Source organism: Botrytis byssoidea (genome assembly GCF_014898295.1).
Source record: "Botrytis byssoidea strain MUCL 94 chromosome Unknown BBYS_009, whole genome shotgun sequence".
In the NCBI taxonomy this organism is placed as follows: Eukaryota; Fungi; Ascomycota; class Leotiomycetes; order Helotiales; family Sclerotiniaceae; genus Botrytis; species Botrytis byssoidea.
The window spans coordinates 817,332-843,947 of NW_024065850.1; the positions used below are offsets into that span (position 1 = coordinate 817,332).

General features: G+C 41.2%; 11 protein-coding genes across 11 annotated transcripts; 8 read left to right on the top strand and 3 right to left on the bottom strand.

The window, feature by feature from the left end:
* EAE97_005390 (uncharacterized protein) lies at positions 1–854 on the top strand (the record flags this gene model as incomplete). The annotated part of the gene is made up of 3 exons (XM_038875902.1): positions 1–134; positions 229–409; positions 465–854. The coding sequence occupies 3 exons, from the start codon at positions 1–3 to the stop codon at positions 852–854; spliced, it is 705 nt and encodes a 234-aa protein (XP_038733239.1).
* A 2,818-nt stretch (positions 855–3,672) lies between these two features.
* EAE97_005391 (uncharacterized protein) lies at positions 3,673–4,655 on the top strand (the record flags this gene model as incomplete). The annotated part of the gene is made up of 2 exons (XM_038875903.1): positions 3,673–3,796; positions 3,925–4,655. The coding sequence occupies 2 exons, from the start codon at positions 3,673–3,675 to the stop codon at positions 4,653–4,655; spliced, it is 855 nt and encodes a 284-aa protein (XP_038733240.1).
* A 1,157-nt stretch (positions 4,656–5,812) lies between these two features.
* On the bottom strand, positions 5,813–7,021 carry EAE97_005392 (uncharacterized protein; the record flags this gene model as incomplete). Its single annotated transcript, XM_038875904.1, has 1 exon — positions 5,813–7,021. The coding sequence occupies one exon, from the start codon at positions 7,019–7,021 to the stop codon at positions 5,813–5,815; it is 1,209 nt and encodes a 402-aa protein (XP_038733241.1).
* A 2,526-nt stretch (positions 7,022–9,547) lies between these two features.
* EAE97_005393 (uncharacterized protein) lies at positions 9,548–10,633 on the bottom strand (the record flags this gene model as incomplete). Its single annotated transcript, XM_038875905.1, has 3 exons — positions 9,548–9,965; positions 10,036–10,450; positions 10,543–10,633. 3 exons carry the CDS (start codon positions 10,631–10,633, stop codon positions 9,548–9,550), a joined length of 924 nt encoding a protein of 307 aa, XP_038733242.1.
* A 1,426-nt stretch (positions 10,634–12,059) lies between these two features.
* On the bottom strand, positions 12,060–12,698 carry EAE97_005394 (uncharacterized protein; the record flags this gene model as incomplete). The annotated part of the gene is made up of 3 exons (XM_038875906.1): positions 12,060–12,143; positions 12,329–12,530; positions 12,586–12,698. 3 exons carry the CDS (start codon positions 12,696–12,698, stop codon positions 12,060–12,062), a joined length of 399 nt encoding a protein of 132 aa, XP_038733243.1.
* A 90-nt stretch (positions 12,699–12,788) lies between these two features.
* On the top strand, positions 12,789–14,066 carry EAE97_005395 (uncharacterized protein; the record flags this gene model as incomplete). Its single annotated transcript, XM_038875907.1, has 5 exons — positions 12,789–12,816; positions 12,868–12,916; positions 13,248–13,332; positions 13,410–13,561; positions 13,616–14,066. The coding sequence occupies 5 exons, from the start codon at positions 12,789–12,791 to the stop codon at positions 14,064–14,066; spliced, it is 765 nt and encodes a 254-aa protein (XP_038733244.1).
* Positions 14,067–15,174: 1,108 nt separating this feature from the next.
* EAE97_005396 (uncharacterized protein) lies at positions 15,175–15,507 on the top strand (the record flags this gene model as incomplete). Its single annotated transcript, XM_038875908.1, has 1 exon — positions 15,175–15,507. The coding sequence occupies one exon, from the start codon at positions 15,175–15,177 to the stop codon at positions 15,505–15,507; it is 333 nt and encodes a 110-aa protein (XP_038733245.1).
* A 2,623-nt stretch (positions 15,508–18,130) lies between these two features.
* On the top strand, positions 18,131–19,224 carry EAE97_005397 (uncharacterized protein; the record flags this gene model as incomplete). Its single annotated transcript, XM_038875909.1, has 2 exons — positions 18,131–18,369; positions 18,456–19,224. The coding sequence occupies 2 exons, from the start codon at positions 18,131–18,133 to the stop codon at positions 19,222–19,224; spliced, it is 1,008 nt and encodes a 335-aa protein (XP_038733246.1).
* Positions 19,225–19,640: 416 nt separating this feature from the next.
* Positions 19,641–20,746, top strand: EAE97_005398 (uncharacterized protein). Its single transcript, XM_038875910.1, has 3 exons — positions 19,641–19,845; positions 19,914–20,074; positions 20,134–20,746. The coding sequence occupies exons 1-3, from the start codon at positions 19,826–19,828 to the stop codon at positions 20,529–20,531; spliced, it is 579 nt and encodes a 192-aa protein (XP_038733247.1). The 5' UTR covers positions 19,641–19,825; the 3' UTR covers positions 20,532–20,746.
* Positions 20,747–20,990: 244 nt separating this feature from the next.
* Positions 20,991–22,228, top strand: EAE97_005399 (uncharacterized protein; the record flags this gene model as incomplete). The annotated part of the gene is made up of 3 exons (XM_038875911.1): positions 20,991–21,077; positions 21,138–21,765; positions 21,819–22,228. The coding sequence occupies 3 exons, from the start codon at positions 20,991–20,993 to the stop codon at positions 22,226–22,228; spliced, it is 1,125 nt and encodes a 374-aa protein (XP_038733248.1).
* Positions 22,229–23,414: 1,186 nt separating this feature from the next.
* EAE97_005400 (uncharacterized protein) lies at positions 23,415–26,027 on the top strand (the record flags this gene model as incomplete). Its single annotated transcript, XM_038875912.1, has 4 exons — positions 23,415–23,535; positions 23,585–23,851; positions 23,899–25,719; positions 25,768–26,027. The coding sequence occupies 4 exons, from the start codon at positions 23,415–23,417 to the stop codon at positions 26,025–26,027; spliced, it is 2,469 nt and encodes an 822-aa protein (XP_038733249.1).
* Positions 26,028–26,616: the final 589 nt, after the last annotated feature.

A 26,616-nucleotide genomic window follows, 5' to 3' on the forward strand; every position in this document is an offset into this window, starting at 1 on the left:
ATGGATATCGATGAATTTCTCAACGATCCCTTTGAGGACGCATTGCGACCCAGAAATACAAATACACCCGAGGCAGACCTACAAGCTTTAACAAGAGCTTGGATTAATGAGCGTGGAGCTCCAGAGATTCTACCGTTGGTTCTAACCCATTTTTCACTACATGCGACGACCTCCAGCGTCCTGCGATATCCTTATTACAATCGGGACTGACATCTGCTGAGATAATAGATGGCCTCCCAATAATCTTATCGAACGAGTGACGGAACGAATCAAAAAGCAAATCGAGAAGGTAGAGGAATTAACTGGAGATATGGATCCGAAGACCAATTTTGGTCTTATTTGTTTACAGACAGAGTTGGAGAGGTGGAAATACCTTATCAGAGGATTGGTCAGAGCCAGAATCGCAAAAGTATGCCTGAAAACATGCACAATTGGATGCGCATTTGCTTACTTGCATATTTTAGATTGATGCGCATACTTTACACTATCTAAGCAACGAAGACCTTCGATCACGATTATCGGAAACCGAAATAGCGTATGCCACGAGACATCAACAATTACTACACAACCATTACTTGTCGAGTTTTCTGGGGAGTTTTCCGAGCACACTACAGAATTTGAATGATCAAGCTGGAGGCATTTCTATGATCAGCGGACCGGATGAAGATACGGCGGTATTTGCCAGAGGTACGGGAAGCTACGAAGAATTTACTGGTGATGGTGGTAGTATAGCTGTTTTGGGAAGAGGGAGAGATGGCGATGATATCAAAGATGTTGGTAGAGGTGAAGTTGTGATTGCAAGATGGTCGGATATCAAAGAGCATGTTGAGAGGGGAGAAATGGAATTGGTCTGAATAAAAGGTGCACTAATGAGAAAACGCACCATGTACTGTGGCCCTCGCCACCATCAATGACGATGAACGACAATGTCGCCGATAATGACGCTTCTGATTCGATCCACCTACTCGAATCCCCTATTGTTTGGCGACTCCTATATCTTTATGTGGCACCGAGAAACGCTTTATACCAAGCAATACCATGGCTGGAGCCATCGTAGGAACTTGTACATGCCGCAAATTTCCACACCTTATGAAAAGGCAATAGTATATTATCTGGGTATTATGATTTGATACCCGGAGAGACAAAGAATATCAGGAATATTTGAGGAATAAATGCATTTAGCACCTTTGCTAAAATCACCTCAGTAGGTAAACTTGCGATCCTACCTGAGGAGTATTTAGAGGACGTACTCAACCCAGAGCGAGGTTTTCTAACTTGGTTCTTTTCTATGAGGTAGGCATATAAAAGCCGATTCTTAGGTATAGATACTTCAATAAGAAATTTGAAGTACTCGATAAGAAATGTCCTGGTTCACACTTTGCTAGCATTACATTTGTGGGTATTTGCACGTGAAATGCAGTTCATTTTACTCAATTATGCATGTGTTGTAAAAAAGTTTCATGCGTTGATTCAAGCACAAAGTGTACATACGCATTTAAACTTTAGTGGTCCAGGACTAGAAGGAGAAGAGGTAGCAATAAAAAGATGCATGGAACTTTTTTTATCCATATTTTCTACAGAAGTGTTTGAGTTTCGACACTTCATGTCATATAACTGGATGTCAGAGGGTGATTTCCAGAGAGGAATAATTAGAAACTGCCGGTGCAAAATCGGAGAATGTTGGAATCACCCTCTACTCCCTACGCAGTCTTCCCAGTCTTCGCATACCGAGTATATCCTAACGGAAGGCAGAAACCCTAAATATCAGTTCTCCGACGATAGTGATGACTCCACAAGGACATCTCAACTCAGCCCCTCGTCTAAGTTGGGTTCACCAATTTAGGTCCTCGGCCGGTTTAGTTAAAAAAAAATCCTCATATTGAAAGAGCCATTCCAAGTGAAGCAAAAGCGATGGTTGGGTTGAGAATTTTCTTTCTGACAATAATATATTGCCTTGGTCACTTAGTTCTGTCAACCTAGACTTCGTTCGTCCACGAGTAGGGCATGTCCTTTTGGTTGTCTTTTCATGATTGCTCGGTTAGAATGGGGAAGCGAGGAAGAATGAAGTTGGGACCCTGTGGCTAGGGAACAGGCTGTTTCGCCATGAATTGTTAGGGGCAATGGAGATCTGCTGAAAGGGGTTGTGTGCTTGGAGAGGCAGGAGAGCGAGGTACTGGAGACTGTCAGTGTGTATAAATAGTTCAGCAAGATGGGGGAGATACCATATTTTGACGACCTGTACTTCGTTAAATAGATCAACATCAAACTAAATGAATCACGTGTTTGATTTCCTACTATAACCTCTACCATCGACATACCCAAGTTATTTTCTTAATTCTCCAGGGCTTCTCATTGTTCTGGGCTTATCGAGGTTTAGGGCTCGAGATAATTCACAATCAGGAGACTTTCCTTGGATGCTTCAATCTTAATGAAGCAATTGGTGAGAATTTGTGGAAGTCATCGTCCTTATTATTGTTTGGTCGACAGAGGCAAGTCACATGATTCTGCATGATTCCAGTAAAACATCAAGGAATGCATGCGTTACTGGCGTGATATCTGCATGCTTCATTTATGAGACGAAGCTTCAAAGGCATTGATCATGTCGTCAATCGATGCACAAATGATAGATGAGTGAAGGGGCCCCAGTATTAAATCAATAGAACATCACTAAATGCCTAATAGGTAATTTCGAAGCTATGATTTGACCTTACATCGGATAGTCGTGAGACTTGGGAATCTACTACTTTACCATCGCCGGGTATATTGAGGTTATCATTCATTCAAAGTAAAAGGGCAGACTTTCGATATCTCGGGGATCCTCAAAATGAATTGATAGAGTAGCTCAATCGGCAACCACTACAATGGATAACAACTAGAGTTCTCAACCTTATTCGCGGTTCTGGCCAATGATCCAACGCAATCATGACTTCGCCAAGCATTTCATCAATCGGTCGATGCTACCAACACGCGACGGCCCATAGCGTTTTGATACGATAGCAAAGATCCATAAATTGAGGGATTATTATAGCTCTATACATGAGCTTGAACCTTAAAAAGCCAATGGTATACGCGTTTCAATTGCCCAATCATACCATCGAATGATCTCAGATTGTGGTATGATTGGGTGGGTCTGGTATCGTCATATTGTCAGGTCGGTGGCAGCAGTTCAATTGATATCCATTTTTGGCTGTTTTGAGGTATGAATGGAGTAAAGATTATCGATCTTTGTTAATGCTTCAATGCTTAATGACATATTGGATCCAATGGATCATCAAAGGGTTGGAATGCTTGGAGTGGTCGCGTGTGACATATACCTTGAGAAAAAGAAAAGGAGGGGCAGAGAGAAGGAGAAGGCGACAGGGGTAAATTCCCCGCATTGTCCGATCCTAAGACTAATCCATAAAGGGAAAAGTAAATTGTCCTCCTCATAGCTACCCCGCATTTCAATCCAACACGTGAGGCATATGGTGATCTTCTGCTTGCTCGTACGACCTGACCTTGTTTCCAATACTTTATAACCTCTTCTTCCCCCCTCATCATCCACTCAATCTGAATATCAACCTTTCATCAAGTCAATCATCTTCTTCAACCTTTCATCAACAACTTCAACCACTTCAATCACTTGAACAATCCAACATCATATCATTTTGATATACCTCTTCAGTCGCAATCATGTCAACACCAGAAATTCCTATCATCAAAGTGTTATTCACACTTCATGCTGGCATGGATGCTTTGGATTTCATCGGTCCCCTCGAAGTTCTTAGCCGTGCTCAGCATGATGTTAATGATCCAAGTAAGTTTGATTCATTTACTCTTTTGATTGAATGTACTTGAGGTCGGATGAATAACTCTTTGTTGTTTGTGTTTACTCTTGACCATGATCGTTTGCTCAATTGCTAACCTTCAACTCTTTCATTACAGAATCCAAGGCGTTCGATTGCAAGTTCGTTGCTGCCGAGGAATTCACCGTCTCCAATCAAGGAGCTGCATTCCGTGCTCACTTCAATTACAAAGATGCTTATGCCACTCTTTCACAATACGATATCCTCATCGTTCCAGGTGGTGGATCCGATCAAGTCCTCAAGAACAAAGCTGAACCTCTTGGTCTCATCAGAGCTTTCTCTGATTTGCAGAAAAAACATCCTGAGAAGGAACGCACACTTCTATCTATCTGCACCGGCTCTCTCTTCCTTGCTCAACAAGGTATCCTTCACGGTCTCTCAGCTACCACACATCCAGACTACTTCGCCAAATTCGAAAATATCAATAGTGAGGCCGCACAAAGAGACTTGGCAGAACGTTGTGATGTTGTTGAGGAGAGATATGTGGTGAACAACCTTCGATTTGATATTGATTCTCCAGAGGAGAGTCAGTACGTTCGTCGCAAGTCTGATGCTAGACGTCCATCAAATGCTCGTAAGGGTTCCAATGCTTGGAAGGAATCAAACAACCGTCGTGAAAGCAATGCTCGTAGAGCTGCTTTACGTCTTGGCGGTCTTCGCGTTATCACCACCGGAGGCATCACTTGTGGACTTGATGCTAGTTTGTATCTTGTCAGCGTTATGGTCAATGAAGAGACTGCTGGTGAGATTGCTAAGTTTATGGAGTATGAATGGAAGAAGGGTATTGTTGTTGATGGAATTGACATCTAAGGCGTTTGGAGTTGGAATGAAAGAATGTGTTCTGCAATAAAGCATAGAATGCAATGGCTAGATAAATAGCTTCGGACGGTAATTGGGAACGGAATGGATGGACGGACGGACATGGGTTATGACGATATGATACTTCAATGGATAGTTAGCTTAGCTATACTTACAATCTCAACTTTTTTTGCTCTATAAACCATGGTCTCAGGATGATATCAGCATGCCTAGTTATTATCTTGTCTTGGAATGTGATTCATTGTGTCACAAAATCTTAACTTATACTGCCTATGATGCCCACTCCTCAAATGTTGATGGCCAAGTCAGACTTCAAATCACCAGGCATTTACTCACATTGCATCGTTTGTATCTTCCATGATTGTGGAATCAACGAAACAACGCTCTACAATCACACTATACCATGTTAAATCCTTAACTCATAACTACCTACCTAGCCGTCTCAATTTCATACACGAAGCCTAACGTTCACTTCTTTTCCCTAATTCCTTTCTTCTGATATTTATAACTGTCACCCATTCCAACCCAAGTATCCGACAGTACCATTATAAGGGGTATGATACAATGCCCGTGGACGAGATAAATCGTATGTATACCGCTGTTTATTGTAGATGAATTGGAGAGTATCCTTTCCTTATTCTTACCAAATACTTCGACTGTACTGAGTAATAACTTACCTGCCTGATTTTCTTAATGATTTTTTGACTCAAATTGTTATGGAAGTCTGGGAAAGGTTTGGTTTTGTGGGTGGTAGGGAATGTAAGATATGTATGTAAAGTGGATGAGGAAGTGTAGGTGCCCATGATGAAGTGCATAAGAAAGAGAAGCTGGGCCAATTAGTCGAATAGTTTAATAGTCGCTCTTACCCAAATAGCTCACTCACTCTTCAGAATCTCGGCTATGGGGCTCTACAGGACATTATTTCGTGGGTAAAATATATTGGATTTTTTTGATTATAATTTTTTGAATCTTTTTTTACTTGGTACTTCTTTTGTCTGTTTTTTTTTTTGGTCTTTGATATTTTCAGTATATTGTGTTTGTTGAGGATGAATGATAAGAGATTACCTTGGGTATATATCATGACTCTCAAATCTCCCCAAACTCCTATAACTCCCCAAAATCCTCTCCCCCTCTTCCCAAAAACCTTTCTAATATCGAAGCTCAGTCCACTCCTCGTCCGGATTATTGCCTTCCCCCTCAACCTCAGCCCTATTTTTGAGTTCGTGCGTGATATCTTTCATGGCTTCATCTTTCCCTTGCTCGAGATCTTTCATTTCAGCATCTCTTTCTTGATCGAGGGAGGACTGGATGGCAGATGCAAGAGCTTTGTGAAGGAAAGATTTTCTCTCTTGGATTGGCGTCTTGGCTTTGGCCGATGTATCTGCTTCTTGTTTCTTATCGCCCCCCGTGTTTCCCACGACTTCTTGATTGACTCTTGTCTCTACAGGCTCAGCGTTTCTTTGGGATGAGCTCTCTCCTCTAGAAGCTGTATCTTCCCTCATCTCCTGTTCTCTTCTCAAATCATTTTTGATTTCAGTTTTAATTTCCTCTCTTAGAACCAGTTCTCTAATTAGCCTATCACCATGTATCCTTCGAAAATCCTCTGCGCAACAACGCTTGAAAGTCTCTATATCTACTCTGAACTTCTCGAGATCACCGTTTGCGAATTCTCGAATTATACTGGCTTCCTTTACCAAGTATTGATACAATGCATTTATCTCTTTATCAACACAATCGAATTTCCTGAGCTCCTCCTTTGTCTTCTCTCCTTCGCTTTTCAATTTTTCAATCCACACCCCGATAGCATCGTGACAACTATCATTCTCATCTAATCTCTCCCAAACCTCCTTCATTTTTGCCTCTTGGGTTATAATTCTCGTTACCAAGATTTCAGTTTGCCTTTGGCGATCATCCTCCATTGCCTGTCCCCTTGTGGATTTATTCCTAGCTTCTGCATCTCTAACTGTCAATCTAGCTCGCAAGACACCAACTTGTGCCTGAAGCGACTCCATGACTTGTTCGATACGGTTTACTCGTTCTTTCTCCTTTTTGAGTGCGGTTTTGACGATGACAAGCTCCGCACATGTCTTCGCTTTCCATGCGTCTCCGTGTTCGCTTTTGTTGCCTCTCTCATCCTTGATTCTCAATGCAAAGGACAGGAAAGTCATACTGAAAGTGAAGAGAAATATCATGATAGCGCTGACTTGACGACGACCTTTGTGCCGTAGCAATTCCTCATCAGAAAAAGAAGACGATGGATAGTTATGTGGAGGACTGAAATAGATGACCAGAAAAAGGCCAGGAATTTGGGCGGTGGCGCTGGCTATTGCGGCGGTGGTGTATGTTAATCTAACCATGGTGATAGGTAAGGGTTTTGTAGCTATTGGAGGAGAGAATGATATGATATGAATGGACTGCTGATATGAAATCTGAAGTCTTGAAGTTGATGATGATGATGGTATGAGGCAGGGAAGCCAATATAAAGTGATAAAATTATTTTCCTGAGTCGAGTGATGATTTTTAACAAGAAAGAGAGAAAAAAATCTTGGTAAATCGAGGAAATTTGCAGCTATATATATGTGTCATTTTCCACCAGAGACCTAGTCCTGAAGCTATTGACACTTGATTAGACATTCTGACAGCATTAACTTCAACGTAAACTCGATTCAGGAGAGATCACCCCCTCAGTAACCCTAAGATGTGATCTAAGAGTTGATCAGCGAGAAAAATCTTCATCTAGTAGTAAACCAAACGATGAAATGTTGGAAAACAGTTGCGCCATAAACTTGTCAATGCTCTAAATAGGTATAGTTTACGAGAAAGATCGACAAACGTTAAGGAGTGCTGTCATATTTAGAACTTTCAACGGTTTGGCGGGGTACATTAAGCTCTATTTGGTTAATGGGTTCTAATAGATGACAGGTATCAATAACTTTCAAGGTCAAATATTACGCTATAGATATCGAATCGTCATTTGGATGGGCGTAAATAGGGCGCCATTACTAGTATACTATGAAGTGAAGGTATACAGATCATTCAAAATTCGGACTTGCTGTGTGAATTTTCATCATCAACCTCGCAAGTCACATATACATTTCGACGCCATTGAATCACTTGAACTATCCTCATATGCTGGGAAAACTTCTTTTGAGTGGTGTCTTATCTGTGACCAACGTGAATATAAAAAAGGAGAGTGACTTCAATGATGTATGTATCTTAGCAGCTAGACAAACTGGAGAATAAAGAAGTGGTGATCCCAAGCTAGGCTGAAATGTAAATCAGCTGATGAAATATACTAGACGAGTAAAGTGATGAGGAGAAGGGAGTAAAGCATTTCCTCACAAATCACGTTCTTTAAGATTCATTGCCGAACATGCAGAATATTGTGCAGTATTGCAATCAACGCTCGAAGTATGAAAAGTTCCCGTATTGCAGATAAATAGTATGCAAATCTTCGCTGTCAGTAGTGCCCTGTGATTCTAGTCATATATCTTGCGATTATTCCAAGGTATGTGAAATCGCTAGAAATGGCCCTATACATATACAGGTCAATAAAAACCAACAATGCTAATGCGCAATATTATATACGTTTTCCATTTCACGTTATCTAAATACCTACACAAGTAAGTGGCATCTCGTAAAGAAAGAATGAAACATGGGAACTAGATTTGGCCAATGGGAAAGTGAAGATGAAATAGGAAGGAACAGGGTGACAAGGTTGGAATGAACAAATTAGTAAGTCTGAGTTCAATTTTCTATTGATTACTTTTGATAAAACTAACCTACCTCCGAGAGCTCAATCAGATCGTCGCCTTCAATTGAAAGTTAAATCTTATCAAAATAACGATAGCCTCTACTTTTGACTCACTCAAATCGGCAGCTCATTATATACCTTCTGCCTCGACGACTTACCATCAAGGAAAACACTTGAAAACTGTGGCAGAATATCCCTTTCCACCACAGTAAAATCTAGTTACAAAGACATTTCACCTTGAGCGAATCAATACCGTACGATGTATATCGATAATTATACCAACCTCACCTGGGCCCTGCGAAATGCGAAAAAGAAGAATAATCACACTACGTCTGTTAGGGAGGAAACACATGCAAACTACAATTCGTCGCCGCATGGAAAGATTAGCTCCAAGAATCGAAAGATCTAAAGTTCTACTCATCTGGATCTATGATTCAAAGCCGATTATCAAGTAATCATGATTCAACTTTTAGATATGACTCCCCAAGAAACCAAAATCATGCCACGTTTGCTACCCGATTCGTACATTATCACTTCCCGACAAAAGTTAGCTCGCCGCGTTGGGGGTTCAAACTTCACTGTAAGATAGTTCGGAAGTTCGAGTTCGCCTACGTCTATGCGGGATAGGGCTCTCAGTGAGAGAATGTCTTTGTCGAATTCGATAGAAATCTTTTATATAGAGAAGAGTCCTTCTTTTAAATCCTCCTATATCGTATAGTCTGAGTAATTTGAAGTTCCTCCTTCTCACCCTCCATGAAACAATCGTCGGTGAACGAAGGCGAGTGCCCCAACTGATATCAGAGGAAAAGCTTTGAGAAAGAGATTAAGTACGAAAGTAACACTGTTGCGTTACCACAGACGTGTAGAGAAGGATTGTAGTCTTCCATTCGTTGACACTCCTGCTTAGGTGCTGTGTGCCCTCAGTACGTGAGCTACACGTCTGTTCCATCAAAGATTATTCCATCGAAGATATCCATAGTTGAGTATTGAAGAATGTTTCTTAAATAAATCATTTCATTCATTAATATTTCATTAAAGAACCCAAACCAATCCATCTCGCCGACTCCGTATTCCCAAATCGCCATCTCCCGATTCCTTTCCAGCTATTTTTCACCCAACACCATCTAATCTAATGTCCTCCTGTAGTAGGTAAGCCCAATGCTACCTTGAAACTATCATAAATCAACCATTGGAATGCTGTTAACGTTCCAATCATTACAATTCTAACAGGTAGGCCATTCCAAAGACCTCCAAATCCAATGTTTCCATAAATCCTCGTCATAGCCTTTCCAGCTCCTTCTCCAGCTTTTCTATCACTGTTAAGTTTCGAAACCATGACATCTGCTGGATGAGAGATAACAGCGCAACCAATACCCGCAATATAACCACCGAGGAAAGAAACTCCAGTTTGTTGGAGACCGGAATAAGAGGATTTAGGCTTCCCCAAGTAAGCGTAGATTTTATTGACGGTGGTTTCGAAGGTTGCAAATTTCACCATTGTGTAAGGGATTTGTCGACCCCAGAGAGGGTAGAGTCCTTTGTAGAGTCTATTTTAGGATCAATTAGCATACGTTTCCAAATCCCAAGAGACATCTCGGACTACGAGAGCAAACTTACCCTCCGTACCCCTCCTCTTTGATAACCTTTGACATTCCCTCTCTCAAACTATTTGCAAAAGGCGGCAAAGTAGTTTGCATCCTGACCTTGATAGCTTCAAATGGACAAAGTGCCATATCTGCCAAAAACTCCGCACTAGCACTGGCACCCAAGAAAATTGCCGTTTGATTTGCGTGTGGGAACAATTTCTCGCCATAGAGATATTTGAATACTTCATAGAAACCGTATTTTCCACCACCTTGGAAACAGTATCCGACGAATGTGGGAGACCATCCGAAGAAGACTCCTCGAAGACCCTCGGCACGGTAGATTTTGGACCAGGCATTAAAATTGGAGGTGTAGAGTTTGGAGTCGACTTGACGACGGGTTTTTACGAGATCGAGTGGAGTGACGGCGGTATGAGTTGGGCCACAGGCTGAGGGGAAGAGAATGTTAGTTCCGGAAGATCCGGAAGAAGTATTGAGGATGGGTGATGGTTCATGGAGGGGTAAATAAGAGGGGTCATACCAATTATACCACCAAGTCCACAAGCTGCGAAGTATTTTCCACTGTATAGCTCGATCTTAGGTTGCGGAAGAGCTTTTTCGAGAGACGGCATTTTGAGAGAGATCAATTGGTTTGTTTGGGGAGAATTGGTTATGGCTTGAGTATATTTGTGTAGGTATTAGGTGGAATTCCTTATCGCAGCCGCCCGTTGACTTGTAAATTGTCAATAATCTCACAATCGTAAGAAGTATGTCTATTAATGAAGTATGGAAGACTGGATGAGAGCAAGAGCGAGAGCAAAGTATTAAACACAAATTCTTGTGAACAGAAACTTGGAAAAATCACAATAAATTAGTGGTTCTTGAAACGTTATTTTGGTAGTAGAGACGTCAAGTCAAATGGTGGTGCCGATGTTTCCTTGATAAGCTTTCCGTCTCTGTGTTGGTTTTGGTCGTTCCCGAAATTCTAGCCCCATCTACAGGGGTAGCTAGCTATCAATGATATGTTACGTCATTTCAGGATAGAACGGATGTCGGATTATCGGAGTTAATTCGCCTTTTGCATTAGATTATTGTGCATAGTTATACGAGTAGAGAATTCGGAATCTTAGGACAGTAAGATGGTGAATTGTAGTCGTTTGAGACTACATAATATATGTATCAATTATATATGTAAGAGTTATGGCCCTGGCTTATCGCACACTTAGCGAAAACACATTAAAAACCCTCATTTTTTCAACTTTTTAACTATATATTATTTTGATATATAAATAGATTGAATTATTGAAACTAATATAAATAATAGAAAATCAATAAAATGATTCAAAAAAATGAATAAAATATTTTTGATAATTTTTTGTAGAAAGTTATAGGTTTTTAAAGTTAGAATTTCTGAAAAATTAAAAAAGTGATTTTTTTACATAGAAAAAGTGTTATATATTAAAGATATTGAAAATCTCCAATTTTAAATATTTATAATTTTATTCAAAAAATTATTAAAAATTATTTATTCGTTTTTTAGGAAATTAATAATAATTAGTATTTATATAATCAATTTTCAAATTATATTTTTGATTCATTAAAGAATTAAAAAAAAATTAATTTATATAAGAAAACAACATTTTTGCAGGGATTTTGTCACGAAATAGGGTGGTGTGCGATAAGCCGGGGCCACAACTCTTACAAGAATTGAGATCTCGAGCTGCTATTAATAATCAGAATGGTAGTGATGGAAGATGGCGGGGGGATGATGATCTACGGTCACGTGTAGACTACTTCCGGCTTGGCCGGTCCGAGCTTGTACTTTATCTGGGAGGGTCTTCCAGCTTCACTTCACTTAACTTCACTTCACTTAACTTCACTTCACTTCACTTCACTTGATGTCAATTCGTATCTCAGATATACATTAGAACCAACGTATATATATATGAAACAACGTCTCAATGCTAAGAAGGGCCAGGATCCAATTATCCCTCTCCATGTTGAATGTTAACTCGTCTAATACTCGGTCCATCAAGTCAGGAAGACAGAGCTTGTCTGCTAACAAATATAGTTTTCCAACGCATCATCTCGCATCATTGCCTTTCTTTTTTCTAGCGGGAACACTTGGTCTGAGTAAATCCACTAGATTGAACAAGCCATCAGTACGCAACAGAGTAATAATAATACAAGCAACATGATATCTATGCTAATTATAATAGCACTTTAAATCATGGCAGAATTGTTATCATCTGCAAGTAGATCTATATTTTACAGAAGGTAGAGGAGAGTAGACCTGGTTAATCCACAGTTCAGGAAAGATTACTCACGGAAATAATAAGTATGTTGAAAGCTTCGGGATCATACTCGGGTAGATCTGCGGAGTTATTAGTTGTGCTCTCATCAAAATTTCCATTGAACATCTCTTCGAAGTATGGAACTTTTTCACAGAGAATCGATTTGTGGAGCAGGAAGTGACCCGAACCCTCATCTTTTCCAACGTGGCCATCAACCATTTCAGAATCTATAAACCTCGAGAATAGTCAGCCTTCGGTGTTGTTTAGGTCCGAGGATATTCTTTACCCACTGTTGACCCTCAGGAGATCTTTCAGATGATATCTTGACATAGTATGTACCCATCTCGGCGCTTCTCACCTCTCTGATCACCACGACAGCATTTGGATCTTCCTTATCCGACATTTTCTTTTTATATGAGAAGAGTACAGGTGACGTAGCGACTCTCATATAGGCCTTGACAGTCAATATTGTATTCAGCCCAAAGAGCTAGATATGTATAGGAAGAAGCAATCCTTATATGGTGAGACTACCGCTCTCGCTAGGTATACTGTAGTAGGCTAATGACCCTAAGATCATTTGACTGCATGGGGCAATGTACGGGCTGCTTTGAATCACACATGGTACGATTGATCGCGAAACTTACAAATAGCATCTTCAAAACGATCATGAATTCAAATCTTAAGATGAACAAATTTTTACATTGACAAGTCTTATCCCCCCACCAAATACAACACTTTGAGCTCTCTGTTATTTGTTCTGCGATTAATCAAAAATCAATTCAAATCTGGAATCTGCCATTACGACCCTACTCTCTTTCCACCACTCGGACATTTTGGTCAGGTCAAGTAGATTTCGAAGCGTACCTAGGTATGTATCGAATTCTAATTCCATACACGTACGTTTATAGAGTTTAAATAGATTGATTTCTGGAAGAAATTCACTGACAATCAGTTTTCAATGTAAAGAACTTATCATCAGACATAAAGAAACTTTTCAACTACGACAAGGCTTGAAGAAAAAAGAAGAAGAAGAAAATGTCGGTCAATTCTACAACTCCGATCAAGGCAGATCAAGAAAGCACATACAAACATTCATATTTATCTTCATCTTCAGAAAAAAAATGATGATGCAAAAGGTTCTTCCTCGACTACAGAGGATGGGGTTGGCCTTGTAAAGGCTAAGGCGGACCGTGATTTAGCAGAGAAGAAGAGAACAGAAGCTGTATCCTTGAGAAAATCTCGAGGAGATGATCCTGAATTTCTTGAGTAGGTCAATATCCATTCTATCACTTGAATCATGCCTTAACAATTGTGCGTTAGGATTATGGGATTAGAAATTGTTGAAATTTATGTGGGACCACAGAAGAAGCTGTTCCGAGTTCATCGAGGGATACTTTGTGATAAAGTGCCATATTTACGAAAAATGTTTTCAAGTGGCTTTGTCGAGGGACTTGGGGGTGAAGCATTCTTTCCAGAGGATGATCCGAAATGTTTTGATTCTTTCATGGGTTGGATATACTTTGGCACTCTTCGAGTCCTTAATGCCTCTACCGCATTAGAGAAGGTTGAGTATGACCTGAACCTACTATCATTGTATAGTTTCGCCGATAAGCTATGCCTATCCGACCTCATGGATCTTGTTCTCGATATATACAAAAATACGTATAAGAAGTCAGACAGATTCCCTAGGGTAAGCTTGGTCAGCGATGTATACAAGATGACACCAGCAGACTCTCCTCTTCGAAATTTTATGTGCCGATGCATGTATTAAATTTTCGCTGAATACAACTCTCAATATATTCGCAATTTTTGGACAACTGAGGATATGGCACTAGCGATGAGCCTCCACAAAGATTTGACTGTCGACTTTCTCAATCTGATGAGATTTGATTCTCCAGGTTTTGCTCCTACAGATCCAAGAGCGCTCCCAAACTGCGATTTTCACTGCCATGGAGGGGACGAACCTTGCTCTCAAAGACCAAATTGAAAGCTTTACGATTACGAGAGTCTTGTGGGATTACCTATGTATCAATTCTGCGACTCTTAACAATGAGTGTTTCTGACTTTACGCGGACGGCTCAAATACTACAAAGCTAGTTGAAGATATTAGTCAAGATAGGTATCTCCTGGAGAGGGAAACACTTTCATGATAAATTTAGCATTTCATTTCCATCTCAAGTCTTGGGCATCTACTGCCCCACAATTTGAAGCTTTGGGAAATACCACTGGACCGGATGATGCACCCCCATACGAGATTACATCAATGGTATCGAATTTATACTAGCCGGGTACATATAAGCCATACAGACAGGAGGTATTGGACATAGGGGAACTACTACAAATTCGATTATAAATTAATCCTTGTCGCGCATAGGCCTATGTTTGCACCAGGGATGATATGCAAACGAGACTTTTCTCTTAAATATCACTTTATCACTTTATCAATAACAATCATTCGTGTCGCGGGTGCTATGAATAATGACTTCCTTCTTTATGGAAGAATTCATTTTATCTTTTTTTGTTGGGAAGCTGCTACCTGTCGTTCTTCCATTCTATACGTCGTACTCGAATGAATGGTTGGTTTCATTAAGTGATGAAGAAAGCCAAGCATTTAGCGAGGATTGAAATTCAGGGGAGTGAATAAGTGGAGCATCGAAAATGATAACATTCATAACTGTCACACAATCACTCTGTAAATTTCAATAACCTTCCTGAAAACATTAAGGTAAATATTTTCTACAAGAAGCCAGATTCGCATGATCCACTCGTCTTCTATAAAGTTGAGTATCTGCCAACAGCCATTCCAATCAAACCAAGCACACAACTATTAACACTCTCCACCCCAACCCCCAAACCTCCAAAGAGAAAAAAAAGAAAACATGTCTACAGAATCCCCACCCACCGAATTCCTCTACGGATTCAAACACTGTCCCCACAAAGTCGCCCACGGCAATAGCTGTGGTATCTACCACTCAGGTCTCGGCTCCGGCAATCGAAGCACGTGTGCGTGTCCACCGGGTCTTGTAAAACTCAATAGAGGAGTGAGAGATTTATTTCCGAAACATCTTTGTCCGGATTGTGAAAAGGAGTATTTTCGGATTCATCCGGGGATTTGTGCTCGCATGACGCCGAGGTGGATTTTGGAGAGGAAGAGTAAGGGCAAGGACAAGAGAAAGGGGAGGGAGAGGGAGAGGGTTTATGAGCGGATTTGAGAATGTGGGGGTTTGATGGGGAAATTGATGATGGTGTAGGATGAGATAAAGGAGAATAAAACTATGCTTTTTATATATGTTGCTTGAGTTGCGGCATTTGGTGTAGGCGTGTGTTTGGATAGTTTTCGATTCATAACAATGCTCGCTCCAGTTATAATATGCGCATCCTCGAAGCCATCAACAAATTCCCGGAGCGAGGGTTTTGGGAGTGCTGTGTAAATTGCTAGAGGTTGTATTAGTGCATGCGCTAGGGTATTTTCTTTCTTGGATTTCATATAAACTCACTACCGATATCACAGTATGCGAAATGAAACTCCCAAAGATGTGTGTAATTGCATTCTACACATGTTTATTCGACAGTCGCTGGAGATGGATTATGGTCCGCTGTGCCACGGGAAGGCTCACGTCACTATGCAAACCACCACCTCCGAAGCAAAACCGAACCTTCAGAACTTTCGAAATAACTCTACCTACTTGGTTTGGCTATGCGACTGCAAGAAGATATATAGCTGTTTGGATGGTGTATCATATGGCAACCTCGGAGACAGGAAAGAATGTCAAAGAGAAAGATACGGGCCATTCGTATAGTTTCTTCAAACCATCAATCAATTCGCGGATCCTCTGGTTCCCGAAAGACTGCCAGAACAAACCGCTCATTTCATGGATTTATTATGAGAGTAAGTATGTAGATGGATTTTGTAGGCCTCTCTATTCAAAGCGAAAAACAAAAGAAAATGTCGAGGCAGGTAAGGTGGCGCAAGAGAGGTCAAAATACCTGGTATCAATAAAATCACCTCATTTCAAGATAGATGATGATTGATACAGTCACAAAATTCATGTATTCATTAACAATTCGGAAATTGGTATTATTATCTAGTCATTTCCGTAGAGAGAATAATAAGCTCTGATTTACTCAAGTCACAATCTTTCCCAATCTACCTACTTTTCTCTGGTCCTCTTTTTTAAGCAACATCACATCTCAATAACACCACAGCTCGATAAAAACACAGAATACCAACCATAACTTAGAAGAACGTGTAGTCGATACGGTTTCAAATGCAATAATTGCGGAAACACAAGACTTGACGATGTGAAGAAAATCAAACCTTGCGCAACAGCCACTGGTCATCGATTCACACCCCTCCTTGTTCCGAAAGATTGCACAAACAAAATCCCCACGGCAGCGACGAATGTTACGGCGGAGCCCAATAATGGCTGGTGGACAAAATGCTTTGAGAGTATCAAAAAAGCGAGCAAGAATGAAAAGATCAATAAATATTCTCCTGCTCTGTGGGGATAGACTTGAAAATTGGGAGTGGAGGCGTGGAAACAATCTCAATGACGTAGGTATGAATTTTATGATTTCATCTATTATGGTTATTGGTTTTAATTATAATTTAGTATTGGAGGCAGTTCTAAGCACTCGAATCATACTTTTTCGCAAATCTCAAACCAGCAACGATTTTGCTGGATACTCTTAATCCTAGCTATTATGTTTCGTCCACCTATGTCCAATGTCCAACTTCTGAATACCATCCATCATCTCGATATTCGGGTCTCAACAACGTCAACCCTTCCAGAACATGCGCTACAATTGTTCGTTTGTCGATTCCTCTTTTCTTTCTCTATTTCCTTTTGCTAACGAATGTTCCTGTCTCAGCTGGACTGAGGGTTGATATGTTGGGGGAAGGAATACATATTATTTCTCAGATTCACAACCATTTCTCAGCTGGACTGAGATAAAGCCTGGTATTTGAGCCTTGAAGGCCAGAAGGCAGGGCTCAATGGAGCCGTATATTCCCTTTCATTACAGTCGAAGTTCTGTGTGTGATCAATGACAGATGATTCCTAGAATGCATTTGTCAGCTTTGACCTACATAATGAGTAGATAGTAAAATGCGAGCTTCTTAACAATTACCCGTGAAAATTACTCATACAGCTATGCAAGACTGTGAATGTTTAAATCTAGATTTGTTTTACTTTGACCGTGATTATCTTCCAGCTGCTTCCCCTTTCTCAATATCTCAGAATCTAAAAACGGGAGCCGTAGTGTCAAATTGAAATGATGAGCGCAAATTGCTCCAACATCATATCATGCTAATGTCAATCTTTCCTCGGTTACTGGGCTGATTGCAAGGTGACAACTTATGGGGTGATTTACCTGGCTGCTGCAAAGATTTAAAAGTTACGATCAAGGTATCCTTTTTAGAGGGGTGGAACTCCAGAAATTACAAACAGGTTTCAAGATTGTGATTTGGGGAATGGATGGCATTGTTTATTGTAAGGTAATTGTCGTCTTGTAGAAAGATGATAAGGTGTGGAAATAGTACCAAACTGCTTCATGACACCGCCAGGTTGCCAGATTATACACTCAAACACTGTCATTAGCTTAACTACTTCGAATAAAAAGAATGCCATCGTCGAAACATAAGACGAATAAATGTGACGGTAACTTGACAGTAATAAATCTCATGCTCCATATCGCTGAGTTATGACTAGTTAATTAACATGTGTGATTCTGAGGAATAATTGAATCATAGGTTGGCAATGTGTTTAGAAGAATCGTTCGCTATATTCTTCCCCTTTGTAACAATACACACTGCAATTTCACCTTCCTAAGAATATGAACGACCCACAAACGTTCAATATCATCAATCCTAATCGTGGTTCACATCAAATTTATTATGAAAGAGTAGACTCGCGTTCAATTTGGCGAAGCTGTCTACAATATCGTCCCCGTATCAAGGATTTGAAAGTCTTGAATCCTTTTCGTGTTAAAATACGTCAAATGCCACGTTTTCTACAAAAGCTGCGTTGTCGTAGCCCTGGTGGTGTTCGTAGCAAACAAGCACCATTTTTCAGGTATGTGAAGATCAGATCACAAGGTTCTCAGATATACGCGATATAATATTGACTGAGACAAGAATCAAACTGACGTTTCCCGCTAGCGACACCAGGAAGGGTTCTCAACGTCCTCCTATATCCATTAAGGCCGCGCGGACATCAGGCGCCGAAGACCAAACTCTCTCGCAGAACCCACTCTTACCTGTACAGCTAACCCCTGAGATTCTCGACCAAGCTCCCCAAGAGGTATCTGTCAAGACTTCAAACCGTGAGACAATAGTCGGCAAGCCTGCAATAGAGAGAGTTCCGTCTCCGGTATATAATGCGAACTATGGTCCATATCAACCATACATACCATCAAACCTGAACCACGATATTGGTATGGCCATAACCACATCACAAACAATATTGAATTATTCAAGCCCCCAACGAGACACTCAAATCGACAACGCCCAACAGAGAAGCGACGGAGAAAACCATGATAGTTTTAGATTCAATGGTACGTCTTCTTGGGGGGCTTTGCAGATTGACGAGGAAGCAAAATGCACAGAACTTGTAGACATATCTACATTAGTGCCACCAAATCCTCAGCCGAAAAGGAAACTCGTTACCCGCAGGATTCCAGCAGATGAAGTTGAGCATCATCCTTTGCCACATTCAGCTTCGACAAAGAACTTGGTTCAATTATTGGAGGTTGAGGCTTCTCGACAGGAGCAGGAGAAGGAAGAAATGGAAAAGGGAAATTTACGAGGACCTAGAACACCAAGGGATTCTAGAAGATGTGGACAAGTTTGGAATAGCGAGGAAACAAGGAAGAGTTTCCTTGCGATAGAAGCACTTGATGCACTCGCTGTAGGATTGAGACTCACTTGAGTCATTGCTTATTGTATATGTAAGCGATTTGTATATTGAATTGACAGAAAACATGAAGATTGGCTCGGAACTTCATTCTTCTTGTGCTGATAACTGAAATTGAGCTTTGTTATATTTATTTCTATAGCTGCGTGTTCGATCTCGTGATTGATTAAGTTGAAATCAAACAATACAACAAGGGCATAACTAGACATCTTGTATTGATTACCTATCGTATGCATTTTGGTTCGTGATATTCGAGAATACACAGAGAATTATCAATATGGCGACGACGTTACGTAGATGGCTAGTGAAACATAAAATCAAATCTGTCCTCAGCCACTTTGACAAGGGTCTAGACTTTGTTAGGCAAGCTTCGGGCACAGTACAGCTTAGGGCCGCCGCTTCTAATCGCGACGATTGTCTTCTTTCCACTCTTTCAAATATATTTCTTGGGATCTGTCAATTTCTTTAAAGAGTGCAACATCAAGTCTAGAAAGAGACCAACAACTCTTGTCTATTTATTGATATCTCTCTAAAGTATCATCTGGTCGTATTCAATTACGATCTCCTAATCAATCCCGATCAAATTATACCGATTTCTATCTCTAAATAAGACAAAATGGCTATCAGTCCTCAAGTGTATGAACAACTTTCCCGAAACTCCGTCTTCTTGTTTCTCTTGAGATTGTTACTGACGATTTAAATAGAACCAACTTGATCATCATCCTTGGGATGATGCAAGTCTCTAAACGTGTTCCTCTTGAGGATCCCAACGTTTTGAACATTGTCCGTGGAATTTACATTCTATCCAACATCATCATCGCAGGCGTTTACGCTTATACTCAGTTTTTAATCAACAAGAAGAAGGGTATGTAGCCCAACTCATTGCGCATAGCTACTACAGATACTAATAGGCTAATTTTATAGATATGACTACTCTCAAATACGTTGAGCAACCCCAAATGGGGTCCGCAGAAGAACCCAAGCTTGTTACCACTACCGTCCACAAATATGATAGCGATCAAATGAAGGCACTCTACAAGGCACAATTGATGGGTGTTGGAATGATGGCTGTTATGCACTTGTATTTCAAATACACCAACCCTCTCATGATTCAATCTATTATTCCACTCAAGGGCGCATTCGAGGGTAACATGGTTAAGATTCATCTTTTCGGACAGCCAGCCACTGGAGACATGAAGAGACCATTTAAGGCACCAGCTGGTTTGATGAGCAGTCTTCAAGGAGGAGCTTCCACAACACAAGACAAGAAGTCTATTGAAGCTGCTGAGAAGGCAGGCCGTGGAGGTGTTAAGGACGAATAGATGCTCAAACATCAGACATGCACGATGTAATGTTTTCAAAGACTGGGGGATCGGAGAACTGGGTATTGGACTTCAAGTCCAGGGGCATGGGGCGGTAAAACTGGGGGATGGACGGGCAAGAGATTTTTTATCTCGTTTGTATCATAGAGACAAGTAGATGGAAACGGAAACTACCCTTCAATGCCATCAATACTTTCTACATTATACCCTATCAACCCATCATCCATTATTTTTCATTGAGTCCTCAAAGCTAGGTAATTTTTTGTGGTTCAATACATTCACCTTGTGGTCTAAAAGTATTAATGACGAATCTAGCTTTAGCGCAGCCCGAGAACACCGAGGCTGAACATTTTAAACTTATCGCCACTTCCAGAGTTCAGCCTTGCTACAAATTTACTTTATTAATTACATGGAAGTTCAAGAATTTCATTGTCGCCATATTTTATAGAGCTTGACATTATGGAAAGATCGAATACTTCCCCACCTGCTAGAAGAACCAGATCTCAAGTTACATCACCGCCAACACCCGACGTGAAAAGAAGAATAGTCAGTACAAGGCAGCCGTTCAGACAATTTGACTTCTCATTTACTAAGTTATATCATTAGGAAGAAAACAGACTCAAGGCTAAAGCACTTCGCGAACAATCTATAGCTCGTGAGAAAGCGTCCTCCACAAATGATATCAATCGTACTCCCTCAGGTTTTATTGCTACTCCCGATATAACCCTGGCCGGCCAAAAACGCACTCACTCTTCTATTTCAACCTCAACAATTCCCGCCACTTCTCGCGATGCGCGCCAAGCTGCAAAAGATGCGCGAGCCAATGATTCCTCACTGCAAGCCGCGCGGAAGTTTCGGAAATACGTTGATCATGATTTTAGTAAGATGACGGATACGAAAGGTGGATTCTTAGCTGAAGAAGATGATCCATGGAATAAGGCTTTACATGCATCGAAAGATGGAGATAAACCTGCGCACATGACACTCAAGGAATGGGAAAGACATCAGCTATTGAAAGGGTTGCGAAATAGGAAAGAGGGACCGTTTGAACCTAGTTTGAGTGTGCTTGGAGGGGATAATAAGAAGTGCCGGGAGTGTAAAAGTTTAGAGATCGATTTTGTGTGGGATGAGGTTTTCAAGTGTAGGGTTTGTAATGGGTGTAAGGAGAAGTTTCCAGAGAAATATAGTTTGTTAACTAAAACGGAGGCAAAGGAGGATTATCTTATCACAGATCGTAAGTTTCATACCTTCTACATGATGATGTGCTTGTACTAATATTCTCTGTAGCGGAATTGAAAGATGGAGAGCTCTTACCGCATCTCAATAAGCCCAATCCGCACAAATCACATTGGCATGATATGATGTTGTTCCTACGATATCAAGTGGAGGAATATGCCTTTAAGACGAAGTGGGGGAGTGCAGAAGCACTAGATGCAGAATTTGAAAAAAGAGAAGCAGAAAAGAAGAAGAGAAAAGAAGAAAAGTTCAAGAGTAAATTGAAAGAATTAAAGAAAAAGACGAGAACCGAAGCATATAGGAGGGCGTTAGCGGGCGATGGAAAGGGTGGAAAGTTTGGAGATGCGATTAGTAATGGGAAGCATGAACATGAATGGGGTCAAACGGTGGAGAACGAAGATGGAATGAGCGTAAAGAGTTGTATAGAGTGCGGGATGGAAGTCGAGGAGTTGGAATTTTGAGGAAGGAAATGGTATGGTTATGTGTATGAGTACGGGTATGAGCATCGATTATGTCTTTACTAGCCTTGAGAGCGATAGGGTGAGGATTTGGATTTTGCACGTCATATCTATGATCGTTATGATCCAGGCTGGAAAGGCTGGACTTTGTTAATCTTCGAGGGATGCATATATGAATGTACATGAAGGATATCTACGAATCCTTCAACGATAACCGCACTCAAACACTTGCTTTTTGTATGACAGGGATGCACATACACTTTGCCTTTTTTCCTCTTATGCAAGCCTCCTAACCCCCCCAGCTCGCTGCACTCGTGTTAGAACACCAATATCAAAGTTATCCCTATGAAACGCGTTAGATGAGCATGTGCATTGTCTGATGTCAATATGGTCATTAGGGCTGATACAACACCAATAGCGGGTATCAGAATGTTTTGTCTTGTTGCTACAAATTGAAGTATCATATTGTGCTGGTTTTTCGAATGGTGACTCGATATATCGATAAGTGTGAGCAATAACATACAGTGGCAACTGATCTATGAGTCTTCCATAGACATTCATCAACAGATCAACACGAAGGCAAATATAAAATCCATTTGAATCTTAAGGTTCGAGGGGTCTCTTTTAGATTGTATCTATCCGTAGACCCCAAAAACTCAAATACCACAGGAGCTATGACCACTTTAAGTTAAAGGCGGCGTCACCTACACCTCCCAAGACAACAATACCCCAGGCAAAGCATTTATAATGGCCTTAAAAGCGGCCTGACACATGGATATCTGTTTAGAATTGGATAGTTGGCTTGGTTGGTAGCTCACGATCTCTATTTGGAAAGAAACGCCCTCCTTCAGACTTCCTTCTTATGATTTTGAATGTCATACGTTTCACTTACGCGACAAACTTGTACAGACGCATCATCAAAGATTTATAGATTTACAAATCTCAGTCTATTGACCTCTATTGTACCTTGATTATCTTAAACAGTTCTGTGCGCAAAGATGTTCAATTGAGCATTGGTAGTTTACTGGAGAAAAATTAAGGCCTCGTTGTCTTTGGCGACCACTCAACATATCTTGCGCCAACCAAGATTAACAAATGCTCATCGGGTCCTCGAATTTGGATGCGAAATTAGCGCACAAGGCGGATTCTAGGTTATAAAAGAGGGACTGGCCTGGGCCTGGGGAACGAGATGGCCTGGCAGTCTCTATCTGGTATGGGGGGTAGTGGAGGTCAAAATAATGGAGTTGGTAATGTAGGTGATGGAGGGAATCAAGCAAATCAGCCTCAAGGAACAGAATATACACTGCAAGGTATGCGCTTAGTCGTTTTGTCCTGGTGGTTAAACTAATTCGCACTTAGGTGTTATGCGATTCTTGCAAACTGAGTGGCATCGACATGAGAGGGAACGAAATGCTTGGGAGATCGAAAGACAAGAAATGAAAAGTAGGATCGCCAAATTAGAGGGCAATACTAGAAAACTTGAAGGGTCAAATGAGAGTTTGAAGAAATTCCTTACAATGTTGGAGAGAGTGGCCAAGGATCGAGAGGCACAATTGAAAGCGATTAAATCTGGTGGTACAGCGCCGGTGCCAGCAAATAAAGAGACCAAGGATAAAGATTCGCGTCGTAAGTCAATTGAAAATCCTGTGTCTATTTAAAACTAATAGATGTAGCAACTAAAAGAGAGGCACATAACTCATTCCTCGTGGTTGACGGGGAACCCGATGCGAAAAAGGCGGTTCAAGCGGAGAAAGGTAACATGAAAGATTTTATGGATAAATCTCAAGGAGAGCTCACTTATCTCTTGATCGCACCACCAAATCCTATGCCACCACGAGAAGCCCCACCGCCACCGGAAGAGATTCTACCTTTCGGAGTTAGTCAAGCTCAGCAGCAAAATATCGAAGAAATGCAACAGCGATACTCTGGATCAAAAGTCATGAGAGTACCAGAATTATCAAGAGCTCCCCTTGCACCTTCTCCGACACCTAATCATAATCCACCACCAGTCCCAAGTCCCAATAAACATTCTGTACCAAGTCCCGATAATCCAGCGCCAAGGTTTTTAGCAGAGCAACTACCTCTACCACAACCTTCGCAACAAGAATGGTCTTCTACATTTAGATCTCCAGAGAAAACTCAACCGGCGGAAGAGCCCATAACAAAAGTTAACCATTCTTATGACTCCTATGGACGGCCCATTGAAGCGGAAGAAGCAATAGAGAAATCAGGTTCTTCTGATACCGATGGATGGGATTTCAATGAGCCAACTCAAACTACAGAACAAGAGAATAAGATTGCGCCCCAGAGACCTGATACAGACGTATTTCCATCAGCTCAAGATATACCAAAATCGCCTATTCGTGGTCCAGGCTCACATAGGAGAAAAACCTCCATGTCAAGAAGGAAGAGTGGTGAACATGAACTTTCATTGAATCCAACACAAAGGCCGGACAGTGGTAGTTTCAAAGTTCGATTCGGTCTTAGAGGCCACCTAGATGCAGTTCGTTCGGTGATATTTACTGGAGGTGGAAGTCCTGGAGAACCAGAATTATGCACAGCAGGCGACGACGGTACAATCAAAAGATGGATCATTCCCGCCCGTTATGAAGATCAAGGCACATTCCATGTAAGCGCCAACGATTTGGATATTCAAAGTTATTTTACTCATCGGGGTCATGCTGGAGCTGTCATGTGCCTAACTGCTTGGTCCCCATCACAAAACTTTGCCAGTGGTGGACGTGCACAAGGTGACGGATGGATCTTCTCTGGTGGCCAAGATGCTACCGTTAGAGTGTGGGAGCGAGGGCGAGTTGATCCTAAGGCGACTCTTGATGGTCATACAGATGCAGTATGGGCAGTCTGTGTACTTCCGGGTACAACTGGATCGATTTTTGGTCAAACTAATGCTTTTGGTGGACCAGATCGTATTATTTTAGCAAGTGGTGCTGCAGATGGCACTGTCAAAGTGTGGTCTGTAAGCGCACCTCCACAGCTTGTATCGCCTTCAGGCGGAGGTAACCGAAGAGGTGGCAGAGTTCGAGGTAACTCAATGTCATCTGGCTCAGCATTCCCGTCATCCCCTCAACCCAGCATTGCCTCGACTTCGCCTTTTCATTACACATTAATACATTCTATAACCAGATCTAATAGCACCGCATCCCCTACTTGTATAACACCTTTAGCCATTTCAGGCGAATCATTTGCCGTGTCTTATTCTGACGCAGCTGTTCTGGTATATGATACAAGAACTGGTGAAGAAGTTGCCTCTATGGCAAGTCTGGAAACATCTAATGGCACCCAATCAACAGGAGTCAATGCAATTGTTGCAACTACTACCGGTCTTGATAGCTCCTTGAGTTCCGATTCTAATCGAGGGTTGTCTGAAGATGAGAATGTTGTTAGTGGAGCAACAGGCAGAAGTGGTGGTGTTGAAGGCATTATCATCAGTGGACATGAGGATCGCTTCATTAGATTTTATGATGCTAATAGCGGTAAGTTACCCCCTAACCTCACCGACAATCCATGACTAATTAATTTAGGTCAATGCACATACAACATGCTTGCTCATCCAGCAGCTATATCTGCTCTCTCACTATCTCCTGATGGACGCGAGCTCGTCTCTGCAGGTCATGATGCTAGTCTACGATTCTGGTCTTTAGAGACACGTAGCTGCACTCAAGAGATGACAAGTCATAGACTTATGCGTGGGGAAGGTGTATGCTCAGTTGTATGGAGTCAAGATGGGAGATGGATCGTTAGTGGTGGAGGTGATGGCGTCGTAAAAGTTTTTGCGCGCTAATTTGTGATAATACCCCATATTCAATATTTTTCCTCTAATTTTTCCATTTGAGATGAAACGCATATACGTCTTCTGCATGGATATTTGGAATCAATGAACGGATGGTCGAAAGGAGGGATGAGGTTGAATGTTATATGCATTACATCTCACATATGAATGTTCTCTGATTTGTTTGGCATTCTCTTTGCATTTTCACCAATCAACATATCTTCTCGCACAGTTAGGGGTTGTTTTCGTGTGGCAGAAGGGCATACTTCAGCCGAGTTGTACTTTCATGATCTGGGAGTAGAAAGTAGGGATCGATAAATTTGGAGGAAATATTCCAATCCTAGGTGGAAAACGACATGTGTTAAGATGAGATGAAAGATGAGATAATGTTTTTGTAGTTTAGATGATACTTTTATTTTTCTTGATTTGGCAGAAAGTGAATCTGCTGATAACTTTTTGATTGGCCTTTTAGCATTATTGATGGGAGATGATTTGATGATGGAAAGGAGGAAAAGGGATAGTGGATGTGTAGTTTTGACGGGTGGGTGCCTGGGTGAGTGTGAGCTGATTCGATAATTTGCTCAACTCGTTTATGCAAGTG

Coding starts and splice junctions, on each gene's coding strand:
- EAE97_005398 (XM_038875910.1), top strand. CDS start 19,826: ATGGCTATCAGTCCTCAAGT. Junction 19,846..19,913: donor ATGGCTATCAGTCCTCAAGT/GTATGAACAACT, acceptor CGATTTAAATAG/AACCAACTTGATCATCATCC. Junction 20,075..20,133: donor TTTAATCAACAAGAAGAAGG/GTATGTAGCCCA, acceptor CTAATTTTATAG/ATATGACTACTCTCAAATAC.